The sequence below is a fragment of the Trichomycterus rosablanca genome, chromosome 6 (assembly GCF_030014385.1).
Source record: "Trichomycterus rosablanca isolate fTriRos1 chromosome 6, fTriRos1.hap1, whole genome shotgun sequence".
NCBI classification, from domain to species: Eukaryota; Metazoa; Chordata; class Actinopteri; order Siluriformes; family Trichomycteridae; genus Trichomycterus; species Trichomycterus rosablanca.
The window spans coordinates 35,355,463-35,376,100 of NC_085993.1; the positions used below are offsets into that span (position 1 = coordinate 35,355,463).

The window sequence follows — 20,638 nt, forward strand, 5'->3', positions numbered from 1 at the left end:
CATCAATAATGTTGATCAATACAGTGAGCTGTGCGAAAGACATCTGCCGTGGTGTGGGGTGCATCAGTGTTCACATTAGTGACGTGCATATGTGTGATGGTGCCGCTAACAAAGAGGCAGAGAGACACATGCTGCCATCAAGCGGACGTCTTTTCCCAGGAAGGTCCATGTCCTGTTAAAAATGTATGACACACCATGAAGAGAACTAACTTTTCTTTGTCTGTTTTCAGTTAAAATACAACCCCAAATCAGAAAAAATTTGGGACAGCATGGAAAATGCAAATAATAAAAAAACACTTTGTCTTTTCATTGCAGACAGGACGAACCTGAGATATTTCATTTATTAATAAACATCCATTCCTGCATTTCAGCCCTGTGACACATTCCAAAAAAGTTGGGACAGTAAAGCATTTACCACTTTGTAATGTTGCCATTCTTTTTTACCACACTTAAAAGACGTTTTGGCACCGAGGAGACCAAGTGATTTAGTGTTTCCACTGCTTGTTGGTAAAAAGAATTAGCTTTAGTCAAGTCAAAACGGACTTTTGTTAGGCTGTGATGCTCATTTTTCAGTTGGATGCTTAGAACATAGCATTTTGTGAGTGCAAAAGGTAACGACACAAAAAATGTACACAACAGCGATTAACAGAGTTTAATTACAGTTGAGTAATAAATGTACAAAGTAAAGAGTACAGTTCAAGGTTTTGACACAAAAGCAAAGAGCATAACAGTTTAGTGTACAGAAGTCAACAGAACTCACCATTGGATAATATTTACATAAAGTAAGGAAGAGGCAAGTGCAGTGTTAAAGATTTGTTGGTTAGAGGAACATAAACATGATAAGCATGTGTTTTTCTTTCTTAAGACATGTATGAAGTCTTCCATTCTTCCACTAATATTCCTTCATAGAGCGTACTGTCTAATAAACCTTTCTTAAAGAAATATTTCAGTGTTTTTCAACCCACCAGATCAGTCCTGTAAAAGCGATTACAACTGATCTAAATTCATACACACATTTCTGCAGTAGGAAAAAAATGTTTACCTAAAATGTATTTAAATTGGAAATCTAAGGCTGGTAGTCAATAAACATTTTTGTGAAATGGATTATAAAATCTGTTATCAGTTCCTTAAATATATTTTGTAAAGTAAGCTCCCTGATTTACTAAAAGCTTGCTTGTAAAAACACCTGCAAACTTTGTAAACCACAAAAATGCAAGTATGAGCTTTTAAGAGCAGCTTCCCTTTTTAACAGTTCATAACTATTTCAGCTGATATACTAACAGTTGAGAAATTTACTGCATTTCTTAAAACAAGTATAAAGAATTTTGTTTTACTAATTTACCAAATCTGGCAACATATTTATAAATACTTCACAATACACCAACCCATGATACTGTTAACAAGAATGCCAATCGAATACTTACCCAATTTATATGCAAACAAACCAGTAAAGAAATTAAAGAACCCTTGAAATTTACAGATCCCTACCTATATTTCATTCCAAACTTCAAAATATTACTGCATCCTTATGTTATGGTGAGGTATAATTTTTCAGTGATCACAAATATTTTAAGATTAAACTGGATGCTTATATTTTTTATAACATTTCATTTCACTCCTGCTTTCAAGAATTTTAATGCAGTTATTTCAAAACAAATGAAACATGTGCATGTGCAAAAGTTTAAGATTTTGTTCAGCTTTTATCCAATATGTTAAATTTAACCGATAAATAAAAACTGCACACTAAAATTTGCAGAAAACTGCATGTTTAAGGTTGTTCTATGTAGGGAATTGGTTAACTCATGCTGTCAACTCATGACAGCATATGAAAGCAATCTGGCATTTGACCAGGTGTGTCCAAAACAATGTTTATCGTTTATAAGGGGTGACAAAGTACAGAGCATCAAAAGACTACAGTCAATAATCCTGTGTCCAAAGATAAGTGTAGCTCATAAAATGGCCAATGAATGTGCATATATTTTCTCTAAAAGCCTTAAATGCATAAAAACATAGTATGCCCATGCTTGTTAATTGTCCTGTTGATCTGTTGTGCTAAATTCAAAAATATAGTTCATGAACTATAAATAGTAATATACATTCACCAATGTATACATTCATTACTTATTTATTATTATTTGGATTTTAACGTCATGTTTTACACTTTGGTTACATTCATGACAAAAATAGATTTTTCAATGAAAGATTCATCAGTTCACAAGTTTAACGTCAAAAACAGTCATGGACAATTTAGCATCTCCAATTCACCTCACTTGCATGTCTTTGAACTGTGGGAGGAAACCGGAGCTCCCGGAGGAAACCAACGCAGACTCGGGGAGAACACGCAAACTTCACACAGAAAGGACCCGGACTGCCCCACCTGGACCTTCTTGCTGTGAGGCGACAGTGCTACCCACTGAGCCACCCATACATACGTTCATAAAATAAAAAATTAAATTTTGGGTATGCGACTACCGACTACTACCTTCTGTTGCTTGTACACTTTGTCACCTTTATTTAAATGTTTAACTGACGTTTAACTAAAAGTTTTAACTCAACTGGTCAAATTCTAAATTCTATACTTCATGTTTTAGTAAGAAATAGTTAACACAACCTCTACAGGTAACAAATGTCAATATTGCATTTTGGGGCAAATTTTAGTGTGCAGTTTGTATTTATTAGCTAAAATACAACATACAAAATACTAATTGTGCTATAACATTTGCACATGCCATTTGGTTTCACCGTTCTGTTAAATTTAGCATATAAGCAGTAAATGTGCATTATAATATGTTTACTTATTTTCAGTTAGGAAATCAACAAAACACAGGCTCGTAGTCAAACTTTTGCATGTAAAAATGGTTTGTAGTCAAAGCAATAACAAAAGTTTAGCTCTACAAAACACTGATGTACGAACAGTGCATTAGAATTGTCGCCTTTTCTTAAAATAATTTAATGAAAACAAGAGTGAGATTGTTTTATTAAAAATGTCTACTGATGATTGTGCCTGCCTATTAAAATCTAAACCTCTGTCATTAAGCTTTGGTTTGCTCAATGGTTCTGTTGGTTCTTAGTGTGGTCTATTAGACTACCCATTAAAAGAAGGTTAATAGGCTTTCTGTGCCTTTTTCAGCATTGAAAAACATGGCATAATTCTTGACTATAGTAATCATACATATGCACTGAACAGAGATTAGGCTGGAAAACACTGAAGTATTATTTTAAAGAAACCCCTAGTTAGCTTAGTGTGAAATTTGTAATCCTGTGAGCTAAAGATGGGGCGTGCAGTCAGTGTTAAGAAGCTATCGAGTGTAACAAAGTCCCATGCAATTTAGGAGTTCACTTTTTGGCACCAGTGGCCCGGGCACGGTTAAGACGTTCTACCACCAAGCGGTCTGTTGTGGGAGAACAGCGGGACAAAACCTTACTAATGTCTTCTTCATTCCTTCTTTCGATTGCTGCATCTGCTGCACCTTCCAAATCACTGAATAAAATTAGGAGAAAATAAGATAAGCAAATCAATAAATTGATTAAACAGGAACTCTGAACTAATATTAAAAGCTACAACAAATACAAACTCACCCTACTGCCAGATGGGCTTTGACCTTCTGCTCTGGTGTAACCCTAGACACATATTTCTTGGCCTCGAATTTGTTGTTTCGTTTTACACAAACCTCAACAAATGGCTGCAAACACAGAAAACATTAAAATATGTTCAATCAGTCAAAGTATAATGTTCAATTGACATATGAATTTATATATTTTTTTTTACCATATAGCCAATTGGTGATTTCTTGCTTTTAGCAAACTTCTCAAGCTCTTCCCAGTCCTGTTTTTCAGCCAGAGCAGTCAGCTTTAACCACCAGTACCTTTAAAGAGCAAACATTCATGTAACTGTACACAAAGTGCTTTAATTTGTATGTAGACAAAGGACAGAGAGCAAGAATGTCAATTTCTACAATACATTATACAATATAATTTCTACAATATATTATCAGCAGCTTTCACACAAACATTGAAAAACAGCAGAAGCTTATTTGTTTGTTTGTTTATTAGGATTTCAACATCATATTCCACACCCTGGTTACATTCATGACAGGAACGGTAGCCACTCACCACACAAGGTTCATCAGTTCACAAGGTTATATCAGACACAGTCATGGACAATTTAGTATCTCCAATTTACCTCACTTGAATGTCTTTGGACTGTGGGAGGAGTGAACCCACGCAGACACTAGGAGAACATGCAAACTCCACACAGAAAGGACCCGGACCGCCCCACCTGGGGACCGCCCCACCAACCCAGGACCTTCTTGCTGTGAGGTGACAGTTCTACCCACTTAGCCACCGTGCCATCCCAGAAGCCTATTCATTATGTTCATTTAATTTTACTAACCAGACAAATACCCTGGCCAGAATGCTAAACCATCTTAAATTGACATACACTCTCACTGAACCACACCTACAAGACATTGAAAAAGTCCAATCCACCTCATGTATGATGTTTTGGTGGGTGAGAGGAAACCAGAGAAGTGTGACATGTAAAAAGTATATTTGCTATTATACATAATATGCCAAAATATTATACTATTTAAGTATTGGAGTGCATACTGTAGCATGCAGAATGGTCAGAGGATCTGGTTTAGCGAGACAGTGTACAAATCTGGAGTCCATGGGTGTGCTGTGGTCAGCTGAGTATTAAGATGGCCGTGTTTTCCTTTTAAAAATGAATACCAACCTCTTTGTTCTAGATCAAACATGATAAAGCATTTATCAGTTTTTAAATATTTTGTCTATTTGACACTCTTAATATTTAACTACATGTGTGGGCATGTGTGGAATAAAGAAACAAAGACAGAGAGAAAAAGATGTGTGGAAAGAAAAGAGAGATAGAGTAGATTTTATAATGATACTGGGAGGCACGGTGGCACAGTGGGTAGTGCTGTTGCCTCACTGCAAGAAGGGCCTGTTCAATTCCTTGGCCTCATGTTCGATTCCCTGTTCCTAGGGTCCTTTCTGTGTGGAGATTGCATGTTCTCCTTGTGTCTGTGTGGGTTTTCACGCCGGGATTCCAGTTTTCTCCCACAAGTCCAAAGGCATCCAGTCAGACCAACTGGGACTACTAAAAAGCGAGCGTGTGTGTAAATGTGTGTGTGCTCTGTAATGGACTGGTGACCTGTCCAATGTGTTTCCTGCTTTCTGCCCAATGAATCAGAATAAAGCGGTAGTAGAACAGTGAATGAATAATTAACAATTGCAGCTTACTGCAGCTTTATGTACCAAATGAGTATTATTACAGAAGTTTGGTAGGCTTTTATAGCTTGTACCTTAAGCCATGTTAAGAACCTTCTACTGTTCTAATGAACAACGAAAGTTCCAGGCTTTCTGGCAATCATTCTAAGAAAACGTATTGCAGCCTTAGGATTGTTGTGTCACTTGAAACCATGATGGAACTGTAACCAGTGATGCTATTGGAATAATACTGTTTTATCAAAGTGATGTTATTAAAACTATTTTTTAACTGAAAGAGACAAGATTATGTACCTTTTGTCCGGTACTCTAAAGTCCTTGTAAATCTGCTCTGCGTGTTTATGCAGACCCACAGAAAGCAGTGTGCTTATAGTGTCATGTAGAGAGAAACCCAGCAGACACTCGCCCTTTTCTTCCTCCAGCTTTCTTTGGAAACGTACCAGACGCATCTCCTCCTCTGTTGCCTATACATGGAGAAAATGTTAAAGAAAGAAAAAAATATGCCTTTTAAACATGGTTGCAGGGGCACGCAGGTGGCACAACGGTCTAATGTGTTAGCACAACCACTGGCCTGGTCGAGCACTTAATGGACCCAATTTGCCATGTCTGAGGGAGGAAAGGAGTCATCTGCTGGTCATTGCAACAGCAACTTCTATTGTCTGATAAAGACGCCAGCATGCTTCTTTGTACAGTAGTGTTAAAAAAAATAGCAGTGATTTTAAAAAAGTGAATAAAGCACAAAATCATTCTAATAACTTTTATTTCCATGAATGCAAATGCATTGAAAATACTACACTTTTAATTCTAAATCAAAACATTAACAAAATTTAGCCAGTTTGTGTTCATCATTTACAGAAAATTAAGAAAAATGAATATTAGGCTGTTAAAAAAAATTGCAGTGCCAGCATTTTTCTCAAAAAATTTATCTATAAACTAAAAATGTTTGAGGTTTCACTTTACTTTAAATTACTGAACGAATATTTAGTGGCATTACAATTGTTTCCGAGATCTGTGTTGCATGGAGTCGACCAACTTCTGGCACCTCTGAACAGGTATTCCAGTCCAGGATGATTACACTACATTCCACAGTTCTTCTGAAATTTTGGGTTTTGCCTCAAAAGAACGCATTTCAGATATCAGAACACAAGTTCTCTGTGGGATTGAGGTCAGGGGATTGTGCTGGTTACTCCATTACCTCAGTCTTGTTTGTCTGTAACCAAGATGTTTTGGGTCATTGTCATGTTGAAACACCCATTTTAAGCACATTTCTTCTTCGACATAGGGCAACATGATCTCCTCAAGTATTCTGATATATTTAAATTGATCCATGATCCCTCGTATGTGATAACTAGGCGTAACACCATGGTATGAAAAACATCCCCATATCATAATTTTGTACCACCATGCTTTACTGTCTTCACAGTGTACTGTGGCTTGAATTCAGTGCTCAAGGGGCGTTAGACATACTGTCTACGGCCACTAGACCAAAAAAAATAAAATTTTGCTTTCACCAGTCCACAAATGTTGAGCCATTTCTCTTTGGACCAGTTAATGTGTTCCTTGGCAAATTTGAACCCATTCAGGACACGTCTTTTTCTTAACAACGGGACTTTGCAGGAGTTCTTGTGTACTCACTGGTAACTTCAGATGTTCCTTGATCTTTCTGGAGGTGATCATTGGCTGAACCTTTGCCATTTTGGCTATTTGATCCAATCGAACAGTAGTTCCACACTTCCTTCCGCGTCTTTCAGGTTTTGGTTGTCACTTCAAGGCATTTGAGATCGTTTTAGCTGAGCAGCCAATAATTTGCTGCACTTCTCTGTATGTTTTTTCCCTCTACTATCAACTTTTTAATCAAAGTATGCTGTTCATCAGAACAATGTCTGGAACAACCCATTTTACCCAGTATTTCAGAAGGAAATGTGCTATGACCAACCTGTGCAACATTTGCCACCCTCCTACATTAAATAAGGGCCAAAATTGACACCCGTTCTTCTGCAGAATGAATAGCTTCACCAATTGAAATTCTCACTGCTATTATTTTGAACAACCCCCTTTCAATCAATGCTTTGATTACTCAGAATGAGTGGGATGCATGTCCTAATTGTTGGGTTTGTTTTGTTTTCATTACTCTACTACACTTTCAAGTAAAATTTTTGCTATGTAGAAATAGCATTTCTACTAAAAACAGTGATTTATCAGGTCAATGGTGTTGGACTGCTATTTTTTTGAACACCACTGTACATTTTAGGGCTCTTAAGTCTCACCTCTATTGGCTTCACACATGTTGAAGGAGGGATGTGCTAGCCTGCGCCCCTCAGCAAAAAAAAACCTTTATGTTGCCTATACAATTGTATTAAGGTAAGTATTATTGGTGCAAGGTAAAGTTGCATCCCACCAAAAAACTAGACACATTGTGTAATTGTACATGTAATGCTCACCTTGGCTGCAAATTCATTCTTGGCCTTGTTGTACTCATCCACTGCACTTTGCAGTAGAGAGATTCGAGCCTCCAGTCTCTGTCAAACATGCCCACACATCCTCATTTAATATAATGCAATATAAGATTACTCCAAGATAAAAATCTGTCTTGTGTATTATCACACCTTTTCTTGGTAACTAGCTTTTACGTAGTAATTGCCAAGCTCTTGGTGATCATCATCTTGATTGAAGAGATCTTTCAGTGTGTCTTGTTCTTGATGTTTACAGAACTGCAATCAAAAAGGCAAAACTACACTTAAAACACTAAGCACACATAAGACACCTAGCTGATGCTGAGGTGCATAATAAGAAGTGTTGCAGCCTAAAGATAAAAATAAATAAATAAATAAAAATTTTCTACACAAGCTGAGAAATATTTTAATGTCTTTAGAAAACTAGCCCAAAATTATGATTTACACCAACCCCACCAGTAACACTATTAGGTGTACCTGGAACATGCAGATTTTTCAAAATAACATTTCAGAACTTCTAAAGACTTAAAATATTCTTACATTCTTGCGTGACTGTTAATCACTTAGTCATAATGTGATATATGACCTGCTTTTGTAAAATAGAGATTAAAATGCAGTTTGGTCTAACATAATACAGTTGCAATTTGAAATATTTGTAAGCATTACCTGTCTATAGAGGCTGAGAGCCACTGGCTGGTTTCTCAAAGTCATGAAGAAATCTCCCCTGTTCATCTCATTCTTTAGGTATGTTACCACTGTGTACACTAAGAAAAGAGGAGATAGTACATACTTTAAGCACATAAGGGTTACTTAATTATGTAAGGGTTATTTAATTATGTGTGTATAAGTGCTAGAGTATCAGTGCAGCATTTACAAGCAACCTAATAATTTGTTAATAATGGGACAGTTGGCTCTTATCAAAGAGCAAAAAAAATATGACCTACGAAATATGAAATATGCACCTGCACTTCTTGTTAAGGCAGTTGTAGTCTAGTGGTTAAAGTACTGGACTAGTAATTCAAAGGTCGCTGATTCAAGCCCTACGACCGCCAGGTTGTTACTGTTGGGCCCTTGCGCAAAGGCCTTAACCCTCAATTTCTCAGATAGTATACTGTCACACTACTGTAAGTCGCTTTGGATAAAAAGCATCTGCTAAATGCCGAAAATGCAATATAAATGTACACCACATCACCATTCGGGTGGCCCAACTAGCAGGTGAGTGCAAATTTCTATCAGACCAATGAGTAGATATAAACAGTCCAACTTAAATCTGAGACCAAAACACTTAACAAAAATCATTGCAAATAAATATATCCTGTAATCAGTGAGTTTGTGACCTTATATTATCTGTATAAAGCACATGATGTAAACGTGTGCATATAAGTCAGCATCTCCACTTTTGATGTGCCTGCTCTGTGTTTTTGTGTATGCATTTATTCGTGTACCAAGGTCTGTGTCTCCACTCTCTATAGCTTTGCTGAGTGCTAGCTGGCTCCTCTTCATCCTCAGCAGCAGAGGAACCTGCTCACCAGAACGAGGCTCATACTCCAGCAACTGAGAGAGAGACACACAAACAATTGGAGAAACATGAAAACTGTCCTATAAGTGTAGTTTTAAGTAAATGCGCTAACACATACCTTAATAGCAAGTTCTGTGCGTCCACATTCATAGGCTTTATTTGCAATCTCGGAATAGGAGATTCCTGCAGCATCACCCAGTTTTAGGCTTATGGCCTTTGCAATAATGTCATCAGCCTCCTCTTTCTGTTGCACCTACACACACAGACACACATATACCAAAACCATATTTAAAAAAGTTCATATACAACTGCCACCACAGTAACGAGTATGACACCTGGGTGGCGCAGTGGTAAAACACGCTAGCCCATTACTATCAATCGATGGGGTGGCTACACAGACATGATTGACTAGGTCTGAGAGCAGGATGATGGCAAACAGCCTAGGCACTGGGAGGTGAACTTGTCAGTGCTGGTCCCCCATCCCAGATAAAAATAAGGAGGGTTGTGTCAGGAAGGGCATCGGGTGTAAAACTGTGCCAGCTCAAGTATGCAGACCAGAATGATCCACTGTCAATTTTTACTTCAAAATTGATTAAAAATGTATATTATGTATGGATATGTCTGTATTTCTCATCATGAATCACAGTGTGTTGATCATATTAACCTTTAGGAAGAATTTGGCTGTGTGTGTATGTCCAATTTTATCCAAAAAGTTGGAAAATGCTTAATTAAGAAATTTTCTATAGCAAGTTTTCTACCCAAAGTCAACAGCTATAGTCAATCATAAACACTAGTTAAATGACATTATAGAACTATAAATTAACACCAGTTTAATCATCTATGTCTCTCACACCCTTAAAAAGCAAACCTGCTTAATGTACCTTGCAGCAGGCCCAGTGTTTGAGGACCCGACTCACTCCCTGGTACTCGGGAGTCTTCAAATAGCGACAGATCTCAATAGCCAGAGGATACAGCTTTCGATACACCAGTCTGCGGAGGGTGAGACAAAGACAAGAGAGAAAGAAATAAAAGGGGGGAAAAACTATGATTATACATGATTTCATTATGTTTACTGATCATTCTTGGGCACACTACTAAAAAAATGCAACTACAAATTACATGTGTTACATATGTTAGGATCTAATATTTTAGATCCTCTATCTAAAAAAAAAAAAAGCTAATAACCTAAACCTAATGTCACACTACCATGTTTGATGCTCTTATGTATGATGCTCTTTTGGTGGAATGTGGTGTTAGCTTTATCATAGATGCATTTTTTATAAACTTTTGATAGGCACGCCACTCCTAAGAAGGTTTACCACTGTTCCATCAAGCTTAAATCGGCCACTGTTTTCAAATCAGAACAAATACACATAATTATAGTAAAGTGATTTCCCTGGGTACCCAACAGTGTGCTTGCTATAAAATGATTGGTAACTGCTGCTACTGCTACAGGCTTAATATAGCTGTTATTTTAAGTCAGCATAAATATTCAAATTAACAAATATCAATTTATAGAACCAAAATGGCTACATGCAAATACATGTACACAGAACATGAAACTAATTGAGCATGCAAACGAAAACTGTATACACAGAAGTGTTTAAAAGGATCTAAAGACATTCACAAAGATAAAAGACATGGTCTTACCGGTCAATGAGCACTTGAACTGTCATCTGTTTGAACTGAGTGTGTGTGAGAGGGATGCCCACAGTATAATCTCTCACTGCATTTAAAACTCGCAGGTCTCTGCACATAATGACAAACAGCTCAGGAGGAAAATTACTCAGGAAGCACTTCCCGAAAGAGGCCGCCTGTTAGGAGACAGTAATAAAAAGTGCGTGATGGACTAAATGGCAGTATTGAAGGTATTAGGACAGAGTTCTGAACAAATATAAATAAAGTTTTGTCAGAAGTCAGAACCTTTTTAAAAACCTTTAAATCTTAAAGCTATCTGCACTATTCTAAAACTATTGTAAAAAAGAACTACACAGTTGCTAATTTGTGTTTAATTATACCACAAAGACCCTGACCATTAAAGAAAGTAACAGAAGTAATGGTTACAGCAAAAGTACACTAACAGTGGACATGAATGGAAAATCACTTTTTTTCCATTACAATTATGGATGGATCAGGCGTCGGGGAAGATGTTTATGTAGACATGGCTGCCAACTGAATCTAAAAGTGTAAAACATTGCAATTCAAATGAGCACACACACATACACACATAAACAGGAATAAGTAATAAAGCCTATGTACAAACAGTCTAACAAGCAAAACTACTGTATAAACTTTCTGCAAGCTGCTGTTATTGATGCATAATAATCAAACCCTATCAGTAATCTCAAGTTCTATCTGCATTTTGCTTTAAACTGGATGTTTTATCCAATTTATGCAGAATGTTTCAGGTTCATTTGTATTACAGTTTGGTGTGACAATATCTTTTGGCTCATAGAGCTTTTAATCTGTAGCCTGAAGCTTCAGTAAACAGCAGAGCGAAATGTGGATTGTGGATGTAACACACTGTCAGAAATCTGACACCTGGAGTAATTTAAGAGTAAATGCCCTTTACTGGCCAAGCTACTGCCTAAGAAATGCAAAAATATATCAATCAATACAGTTGCAATCAAAATTTGTCAATCCCCATTCAAAACAAACTTTTACATTCTATCAGCTGTTTGCAATAAACCAATAAAAAACCAATTTAAATAGCTCAACACAACTAATATGTATCAGTGGTCTCTCTAAATTCAACACAAAATGCTACTTTTAATGACTACTGCAGTCTTAGAATTATTCAACCCATTGAATAGAATTCCTCATAGGAGCCAATATTTTGGGGATGGGGTTGAGGACTGCCAAGGTGAATCTTACCATGGCAGTAGGCAGAATTGATAATCGGACTCAAACTATCCTAAAGTATAATCCTGAGTAAGGCTTTCTTACTGCCTAAACCAACCACATGAAAAAGGTAAACCTGCTGATGGGTTTAATAAAAACTTAATTATAAACACTAATCATGAAACACCTCAAAAAGTCCCTTGGTTACTGACATGAAAACGGAAATAAACTTATTTGCAGATGTCTACTGTATAACTTACCCTAAGAAGAGTTTTTTGAGTGTCTGGGTCATGCTCATGTCCTGCTGCCTCTATACACTGCTTTACTGCCTCCACCAACTGATCCCGCTCTTTAATCTCCCGTAGATACTCATCCGCCTTCTGGCTTTCTTTCTGTATATGCACACACACACAAAAAAGAGATTATTACCACCTATAAACCAATATAAATTTATTTGTATGTAAGTATGATACCAAAAGATACTCGTCTCTGTAACTTTATTAATTTTTTTATATTACACAAGATTTTTTAGATAGTCTCATTACAGTAAGGTCATATAATGCAAATTGGTTACATACCATGGTTACATCATGTTCACCAGATAAAGCTCACCTCGTATTCTTTGTGTGCTTCGAGCAGCAGCGCTCCTGGAGCCATGGAGGCGATCTTAAAAATCTCCTCACAGGCAACTGACAAACAAAACAAGATGTGTGTGCAGCACTTGCTTGCATGTGGGTTTTAAAAAAGAATGAGTACATGTAGGAGCTCTAACCTGGCACCTCCTGCAACAGTTCATGATTTGTGGCATTGATGATTCTAACCCCGTCCAGCTCGGGCACAAGAATTGAGTCGTCATCAAGGTGATACGAAATGGTATCTTTACACACTCCTGCTACCAAAAGACAACGATTCCACATGATCACCACTGATGGCTGCTGACTCTTAGGCCTGCGACACCTAAGGTGAAAGCAGAAGAAAACAAACTTGGGCGCTGCAAATGCTAACATATAAATATTATAAGTACATGGTCAAAAATATAAGAATAACCATCCTGATTATAACATGAAACATTTAATCATATGACCATGCAATTTTCATTGACAAATAAGCTGAGGAATTGGTCGTACTAAAGAGCTCAGTGACTTTTAATGTGGCACTGTCATAGCATGACACCTTTCTAAATTATTTTTATTACATGTCTGTACAAAAGGTTTGCTCTCAGTGCACCTACCAGGCCATCTGTCTGGGTGGATTTCTGAATTTTGTCTCCACTTCACTAAGCTTTTCCTGTTTAAAAAAAAAAAAAAAAAAAAAAAAAAGAAATTGCGATGATTAATAACTTTATGGCTGAAGATCTCATTTATAGCACAAGGGTCATTCTCTGAATATGTTATCAAACCACTGGTCTAACACACACATGTAGCATGTGTCTACATCATTTAGAGTTAAAATGAAAAATTATTCATTGTATTTAGATAGATGTCCATGTGCACTATTATTAAACTCCCATCCTTAGTACTTGGTGCATCTTTTTGCTTTGATAACCACTAATAAGCAATTTCATTTCAAGTGCTAAGAAGCTTCTGACTCTTCTCTTTTGGAATATTCGGCCATTTTTCTCATGCCAAAGTGATACTCTCAACACTCCCAGTGGTGTCTCTGGGAATGTTCAAGATTCTTGTACCCATTGCCCTTTTGGTGCAATGAAATTATCTTTTTTTTCAGCTTTTGTGATAGCTTTTTAGTTTTCACAACGGCTGCAACACACCTTGAAAGCTATTTATAAACTATTCTGAGGATGACCCTGAACATAAAAATAATTCAAAATGAGCCAATGATATTCAATAAATTATTCAAAAACATGTTTATTATTTGCTGCATATTTACCACATACCCTCAGGTTGGTGGAGCCCATCCATACATGGCCGGAATCAGTAAACAGGGCTAGGTACTTATAGCTAAAAGACACACACATGTGTACTATACTGGAAGCTTGAGGAGAAAGTCCTGGAGGGGTCTGAACACACACACACACACACACACACACACACACACACACACACACACATGTGATTATTCTTTCAAAATATTTTTTGACAAATCATTTACAGGAAACTTAATTATTAAGTATCTTTTTGCATTAATTTCATTCATTTAAAGAATTTCCCATATTGAGCAAAACCAATAAAACAGTAAATTAAATGTGCCCTAACTTTCACACATGCAATATTTTCCCCCAAAATATGTCATATTCAGCAACTAAGCAGTTAATGTCAGTTTCAGTGAGCAAATGTATGTCCCCTGTAAAATAGGTGTGAACTTATTTATACACCAAGTGCAACTAATAATAATTTACTATGTAGCAGCAGCTTCTCACCACAGCAGTGCAGATACCATAGTCCAGAATAAAAAGATCAGGACCATTAGCCACTAGTACTTTGCTCTGTCTGTCCTGGGTAAGCACTGCCCAGCAAGATGGTGCATCTTGCAGACCTAAAAATAACGACACGAAAACAGCAGGAGGAATTTAAAACCAAGAACAGAAATTGTTATTTTATGGCAACATGACAGAAAGTGGTGGTGACAATGCTTGACAGAGAAAACAAACACACAGAGAGAGTGTTCCTACCTGGTACCTCTGGTAACCTTCTGAGTTTCAGATCATCTATGTTTGTTGCCAGCGTAAAACGTGATGCTCCTGTTACTATAGCAACTCCAGTTCCATATGGAGAATGAAAGACCTTGGCCTCCAAAACCTGGCTCTGTCCCACCTCCTAGTTCAAAAAGTTAGGAATCAAGTTGTGTGTTGACTTGGACTTACATTTACACTTCAAATTAGAAATGATACCAGAAACTACCTGGATGATCATAAAATGATGTAGATAATACTTTTTTGAATATTTAATGATTTAAAGACTTCTATGATAGGAATGTGATATTGCTGGCAAAGATTTTTTTTTTTTTTTTTTTACTTGGTATTGCTGTGCACCTATTCCTGTTAATCCAATGATTAAAGTTAGTGTCTAAGGATGTGGCATCAATCTGTGAGAATATATAGCTTAACTTAGACAGCCTACCTTATATTATTTGTACACCTATGTATACCTATCTGGTATGAACGTACATTGATCATTTTATAAGCTACAAGTATCATACACATTAACGTTGTGCAAAAGCAATAATTGGCTGTAGCCAATCTGTTGCTCTGTACGCTGTCACCGTCCTGTACCTTATATAATAACTAACGGGGACCACCATAAAACCCTCATAGACCAAATGGTGAGACAGGGTAAAGTTTGCTTTGCTGGTATGACTGTATCCAGTACAACAGTGTTGTTGGGATTGTAAATACCACAATGTTATAATGGACTACAAAGAGGGTTAACAAGTGTACGATTCAACAAATAGGCTACAAATAGGCACCTCTGACAGTTACCACTGTCCATATCAAACTTTTACAAAGATGCCAATAGTCTACATCTTGCAATCACATGACATCCAAAAAGACAGTGAAATATGAAGAGTAAAACAATTTTAAAATGTTTCAAGCCTTTTGATTGAACAAATAATTATTTATTTAAATAAAGAGATTGCTGATTTGACATGTTTGTTTGTACATATAGGTTTAGCAGTAAATAGGTAACAGAAGGAGTGTGTGAGAGTGTGTCACTTCTTACGTTTCCCATGCTAAAGTGCCTCTTAAAGCTGCCAAATAGGTCATAGACTAGAACAGTCCCATCTTCCTGAATACATAGCAAATCATCAGATACAGTCCAGCCCAGTTGCTTTACCACACCACTTTTCCACTGTAAAGAGAACAATCCATTACTAAGGCCCGATTATATCAACCATCTCTCATTAATGACATTCTGCTGTCAATCTGTTGCTAAGTAAGAATAAGGGTGATTACCACAAAACTGGCCATAGGTGCTCCAGAAGAGGAGTAAATCTCTAACTGGGGGCGTGCACTGGGAGAGTGGCGCTGTGGCTCCTTCAACAGAGCTAGAAGAGAACACAGATTAAAAACACACAGTGTCTAGTTTTGCAAGGCAGGACTTATCTTACACAAGGCTTATATTAGTTTGAAAAAAAAATTTTAAAGTGAGAGGGAAGAAGATTAGTTAAAGCACTCAACTGTAGCAATTAGTATTTATGTAATTTAAGACCAAATATTCTCTTAATGTATATATACATGTTGTATGTATATATGTATGCAAATCTGAAGAAACATTTTACATGAACTAGTATACTCTACAGCTGAAACAAAAAAACACAATGCAGTCTTTTGGCACACCATTCAAGTAAAGCAAAATAAATATAAATTAAATGTGCTTTTTGGGAGATAAGCAAAGTAGCCATGTGAACTTTAGTACAAATGGCAAAAATTTATTTTAGTAGTCAGTGGATCTGTGCCTCTTACACTGCACTTTTATGACCCAGAATAATCATGCATTTAAAATTAAATGTTTTCAAAATATATTAAATAGCAAAAGAAAAAAAACTTTTAATATCAAATAGCAAGATTTAAACTGTAGCTTAAATTAATTAATAAAGAGTTATTAAAATTAACACATGCAATTCCAGCTTAATTAATGACATGTTATTACTGCTAACATTAGATAAATTCCATGCAAAGAACAGAACTTAAATGCTTACTCACCGATGGGACCACCATATGGAGCTGCAGCTATTAAACAATCTTTAAAACCATCCTTAAGGTTCCAGTCCATCTGATACAGTTCAGTCTTCCTGTTTATTATAAGACATATGCAAATAATATTAATCACTCAATAAAAAGCAAAAAGAGGTATAAATTAATGAATTACCATTACCATAGATAGAAATGCATTCCAATGCCACACTGTCGCCTCACAGCAAGAAGGTCCTGGGTTCGATCCCCAGGTGGGGAGGTCCGGGTCCTTTCTGTGTGGAGTTTGCATGTTCTCCCCGTATCTGCGTGGGTTTCCTCCGGGTGCTCCGGTTTCCTCCCACAGTCCAAAGACATGCAAGTGACGTGAATTGGAGACACTAAATTGTCCATGACTGTGTTTGATATAACCTTGTGACCTGATGAACCTTGTGTAATGAGTAACTATCGTTCCTGTCATGAATGTAACCAAAGTGTAAAACATCACGTTAAAATCCTAATAAACAAACAAACATTCCAATGCCAAGCATGTGTTTTAGGTTTAGAGTCTTTGATGTGAATACTTATGTTTGAATCAGTTTATCTCTAATATATCTGAATTTTTTGGTTTAGAGCCGAATTATGTTCACGTTTACTATTTAATTAAGTTATGAAACGATGGCGTAACAAACAATTCGGGTGTGATCCTCAACTTCGATCACTGTGAGTTTTGCATGTTCTTCCAGTTTTTAGTGGGTTTTCCACAGGTACTGTGGTTTAATCTCACTTCGCAAGATCCTGCAGAAAATGTATTGGCTGCTCTAAAATCATGATGTGAGTGAATGTGTTAGTCAAAAGTGCTGTTGTTCTGTGATGGACTGGCAGCCTACCCAGGAAGTAATCCTGCTGTGTGCTCATAATTCAATCGATCTTTGTATACTGTATATTCACGTTAAACCTACCAGTGTCCCATACATGTTAACGTGTATGAAAGCACATCCTGTGTTAAACAGTAATACACAGTACACGACATTCATTCATTCATTCATTCATCTGCTGAGCATAACAACTGTCACATGACTGTCTTCGAGCTTCAGTGACTTGCCACATTAAACGTTGCTGCAAATGTCATTATATTTACTAAAACCAAAAAATCTTTATTTAAACACTAGACATCTGTATGTTTATCTATATTCGCTGCTTTATTATTAAAGTAGTGAAATACTGTTCCAGTGTAATACCTGTAAAAAGCCCCCCCAAGAGGATTCCAGTTAGCCGTTACAAAAGCCATGATTATTTCTTTTAATCCCAGGAGCCAGGAGCAGATTTATCTTTTTTCTTTTAGTTCAGTGTTCTGTGGCGATCGTTTTTAGGATTTGTTGATCATCTCTTCTGCCGTTTCAGTTCCTCTTCCTCAGTGTTTCTGGTTTAATGTCAGGCAGTAACACTGCGCATGTCAGCTCCACCTGCTGGACTGAGAAGCAAGCGTGAAGCAACACAATTCAAATCAACTCACGCGCACACACACACACACACGCCTGCACAAAGGTACAGAAGTAAATATATATAATAACAATATGTGTGTGTGTGTGTGTGTGTGTCACCAACAACCTCAGCCCTGTAGCCCCCAACCTGCCCGAGACTGTACCATTAACATATAAAAAAAGATGCCATTTGAAAGCTTAGCATGCCTACTTTTCAGCAATGTAAATACTTTAAGCAGATTTTATATATAAGCTACCTTAAAAGCAAAGTATTACATTAATGGTATTAAGTTTTTGTAATATTGCAAGGCTTTGTATTAAAATTGACACAATCACATTTATACTGGCTATTTTGTTTCACATAAACAAGGGGATAAAAAAAACCTAAAAAATAATATTTAAAAATGCTTTGTTTTCATTGCAAAACAAAGATTTGCAGTAAATTGTGGCACTGAAATACAAAGAAAAGAAAATTAAAAAGCTTAACTTAGCTTGTGTTCTTCAAAACGAGACCAATTTAATATCCATGTGTTGTGCTATTATGAACATAAAGAAACAAATATTAAGATAATAGTTCAGCCTAGAAATTGAACCAAAACTGGAGTTACCGCCATTTGCAGCTGGCACAGTTAGTGATTACAAAACCCAAAATATTTAAATGACCAGCTGTCATTTAAAACTGGTCTCTCATAAGTTTCTATTGCTTGGCCCTCTGAAAATGTGTAGCTGGACCACCAATCACAGCTCAACATTCTTTCTAGCTACAGCAAAAGAGGCTTCTTTCATGTAACCCTTTACATTCCGACACAAATTGAATAGGCAGGTATGAAGGATTTATTTAATTAGAACAGTTCCTCTAAACTTTTTTATAACCCCTTTTTTATAACCCAACCAACCCCATTATCCCCTAATGTTCTACCCAGCAAATACATCTATGTTGCCACTATTTTAAGTCAAAGTTTAGAGGGAGTAATAACGTTGTTTTGCAACCTTATACAGTAACTATTCAACTACTGTTTTAGTTTGTTTTTTCAGCTTAACACTGTAAAAACTTTTAAAAATTTTAAAACATTTCTCTGCAGTTTTTTTGCCATTTGTCAGTCAAGTTATAAACAAAGTTAAAGTACATTTTGTCTAGCTTAATACATATAGTTTATCCAAAAACTAAATTTAATGACTGTCATTTAAAACTGGTCTCTTATACGTTTCTATTGCTTGGATCTTTAAAAAAAATTGTAGCTGGACCAATAATCACAGCTCAACATTCTTTCTAGCAACAGCAAAAGAGGCTTCTTTCATGTAACCCTTTACATTCCAACACGAATTGAATAGGCAGGTATGAAGAATTTATTTGCTCATTTGTATTTGTTTAAATGTTGATTGTCAAACTATGAGTAGAAAAAATAAAATAAGAACTTTTTTATAACCACTTTAGGAATAACAAGTGACAACCAACCCCATTATCCCCTAATGTTCCACCCAGCAAACACAACTATGTGGCCACTATTTTTAGTCAAAGTAAAAGACTTGTAGAGGGAGTAATTACATTGTTTTGCAACATTATACAGTAACTATTCAACTACTGCTTTGCAGTTTGTTTTTTTCAACTCAACACTGTAAAAACCTAAAAACAAATGTTATAGTTATAAGTTATAAACAAAGATAAGATAAGACTTTATTGATCCCGAAGGAAATTGCAGAAAGTATATATATTTAATTAGATTGGTATTTGTTCAAAAGATGTTTGTCAAACTATGAGTAGAAAAAATAAAATTAAAACAGATCTTCTAAACTTTTTATAACCCCTTTAGGAATAACAAGTGACAACCAACCCCATTATCCCCTAATGTTCTACCCAGCAAACACAACTATGTTGCCACTATTTTAAGGCAAAGTAAAACTTTATACAGTAACTATTCAACCACTGTTTTGCAATTTGTTTCTTCAGCTTAACACTGTAAAAACCTAAAAACCCAGTTTTCTGCCATTTGCCAGTCAAGTTATAAACAAAGTTAAAGTACATTTTGTCTATCTTAATACGTATATTTAATATATAAAAGGTAAATAAATGTAACAGTTCATGTGTGACTATTTTTAATTGACGTACCTATATCAACATCTCTATTTTACTTCATAGCCTAAATCATTGAGTTTTAAATTATTTTATAGCTTAAAATTTGTTCCAGACAGGTAAACACAAAGCTAAATCAGTAAACGTTGTCAGAACATTTGTTGTGTATGCTGGCACTAATACACAACCTGAATGCAACCTCCTGTGAAGGTTGTGCTTGCTGAGCAGCTCCTGCACTATTCTGTTCAGGATAATAGATGAAATTTATAAATTATTTATAAATAATTTGTCAGAGCGCGGCTAATTAAAACAACATATATAAAACTGCCTTTTTACCTGAACACTGTTTACCTCACACTGTTTGTTTTCCTAACATTTATGACCGAGACGCAACAT

General features: G+C 36.3%; 1 protein-coding gene across 5 annotated transcripts; it reads right to left on the reverse strand.

Annotated features, from left to right (window-relative positions):
• Positions 1 to 642: 642 nt before the first annotated feature.
• Positions 643 to 20,621, reverse strand: vps16 (VPS16 core subunit of CORVET and HOPS complexes). Of its 5 annotated transcripts, none has more exons than XM_062997770.1 (24): positions 20,579 to 20,621; positions 20,431 to 20,483; positions 17,929 to 18,153; positions 16,721 to 16,809; positions 15,971 to 16,062; positions 15,738 to 15,866; positions 14,690 to 14,834; positions 14,438 to 14,553; positions 13,955 to 14,077; positions 13,292 to 13,347; positions 12,833 to 13,017; positions 12,673 to 12,749; positions 12,321 to 12,452; positions 10,870 to 11,033; positions 10,101 to 10,209; positions 9,338 to 9,472; positions 9,146 to 9,254; positions 8,367 to 8,464; positions 7,854 to 7,958; positions 7,689 to 7,766; positions 5,542 to 5,711; positions 3,770 to 3,866; positions 3,580 to 3,683; positions 643 to 3,481 (listed from the first exon to the last, which is right to left on the reverse strand). In XM_062997770.1, exons 3-24 carry the CDS (start codon positions 17,976 to 17,978, stop codon positions 3,337 to 3,339), a joined length of 2,508 nt encoding a protein of 835 aa, XP_062853840.1. In that variant the 5' UTR covers positions 17,979 to 18,153; positions 20,431 to 20,483; positions 20,579 to 20,621; the 3' UTR covers positions 643 to 3,336. The 5 variants fall into 5 exon arrangements, with proteins under 5 accessions (XP_062853840.1, XP_062853838.1, XP_062853839.1 ...); XM_062997768.1 differs by having other exon boundaries at positions 17,929 to 18,161; XM_062997769.1 differs by lacking the exon at positions 20,431 to 20,483 and having other exon boundaries at positions 17,929 to 18,161; positions 20,579 to 20,618.
• Positions 20,622 to 20,638: the final 17 nt, after the last annotated feature.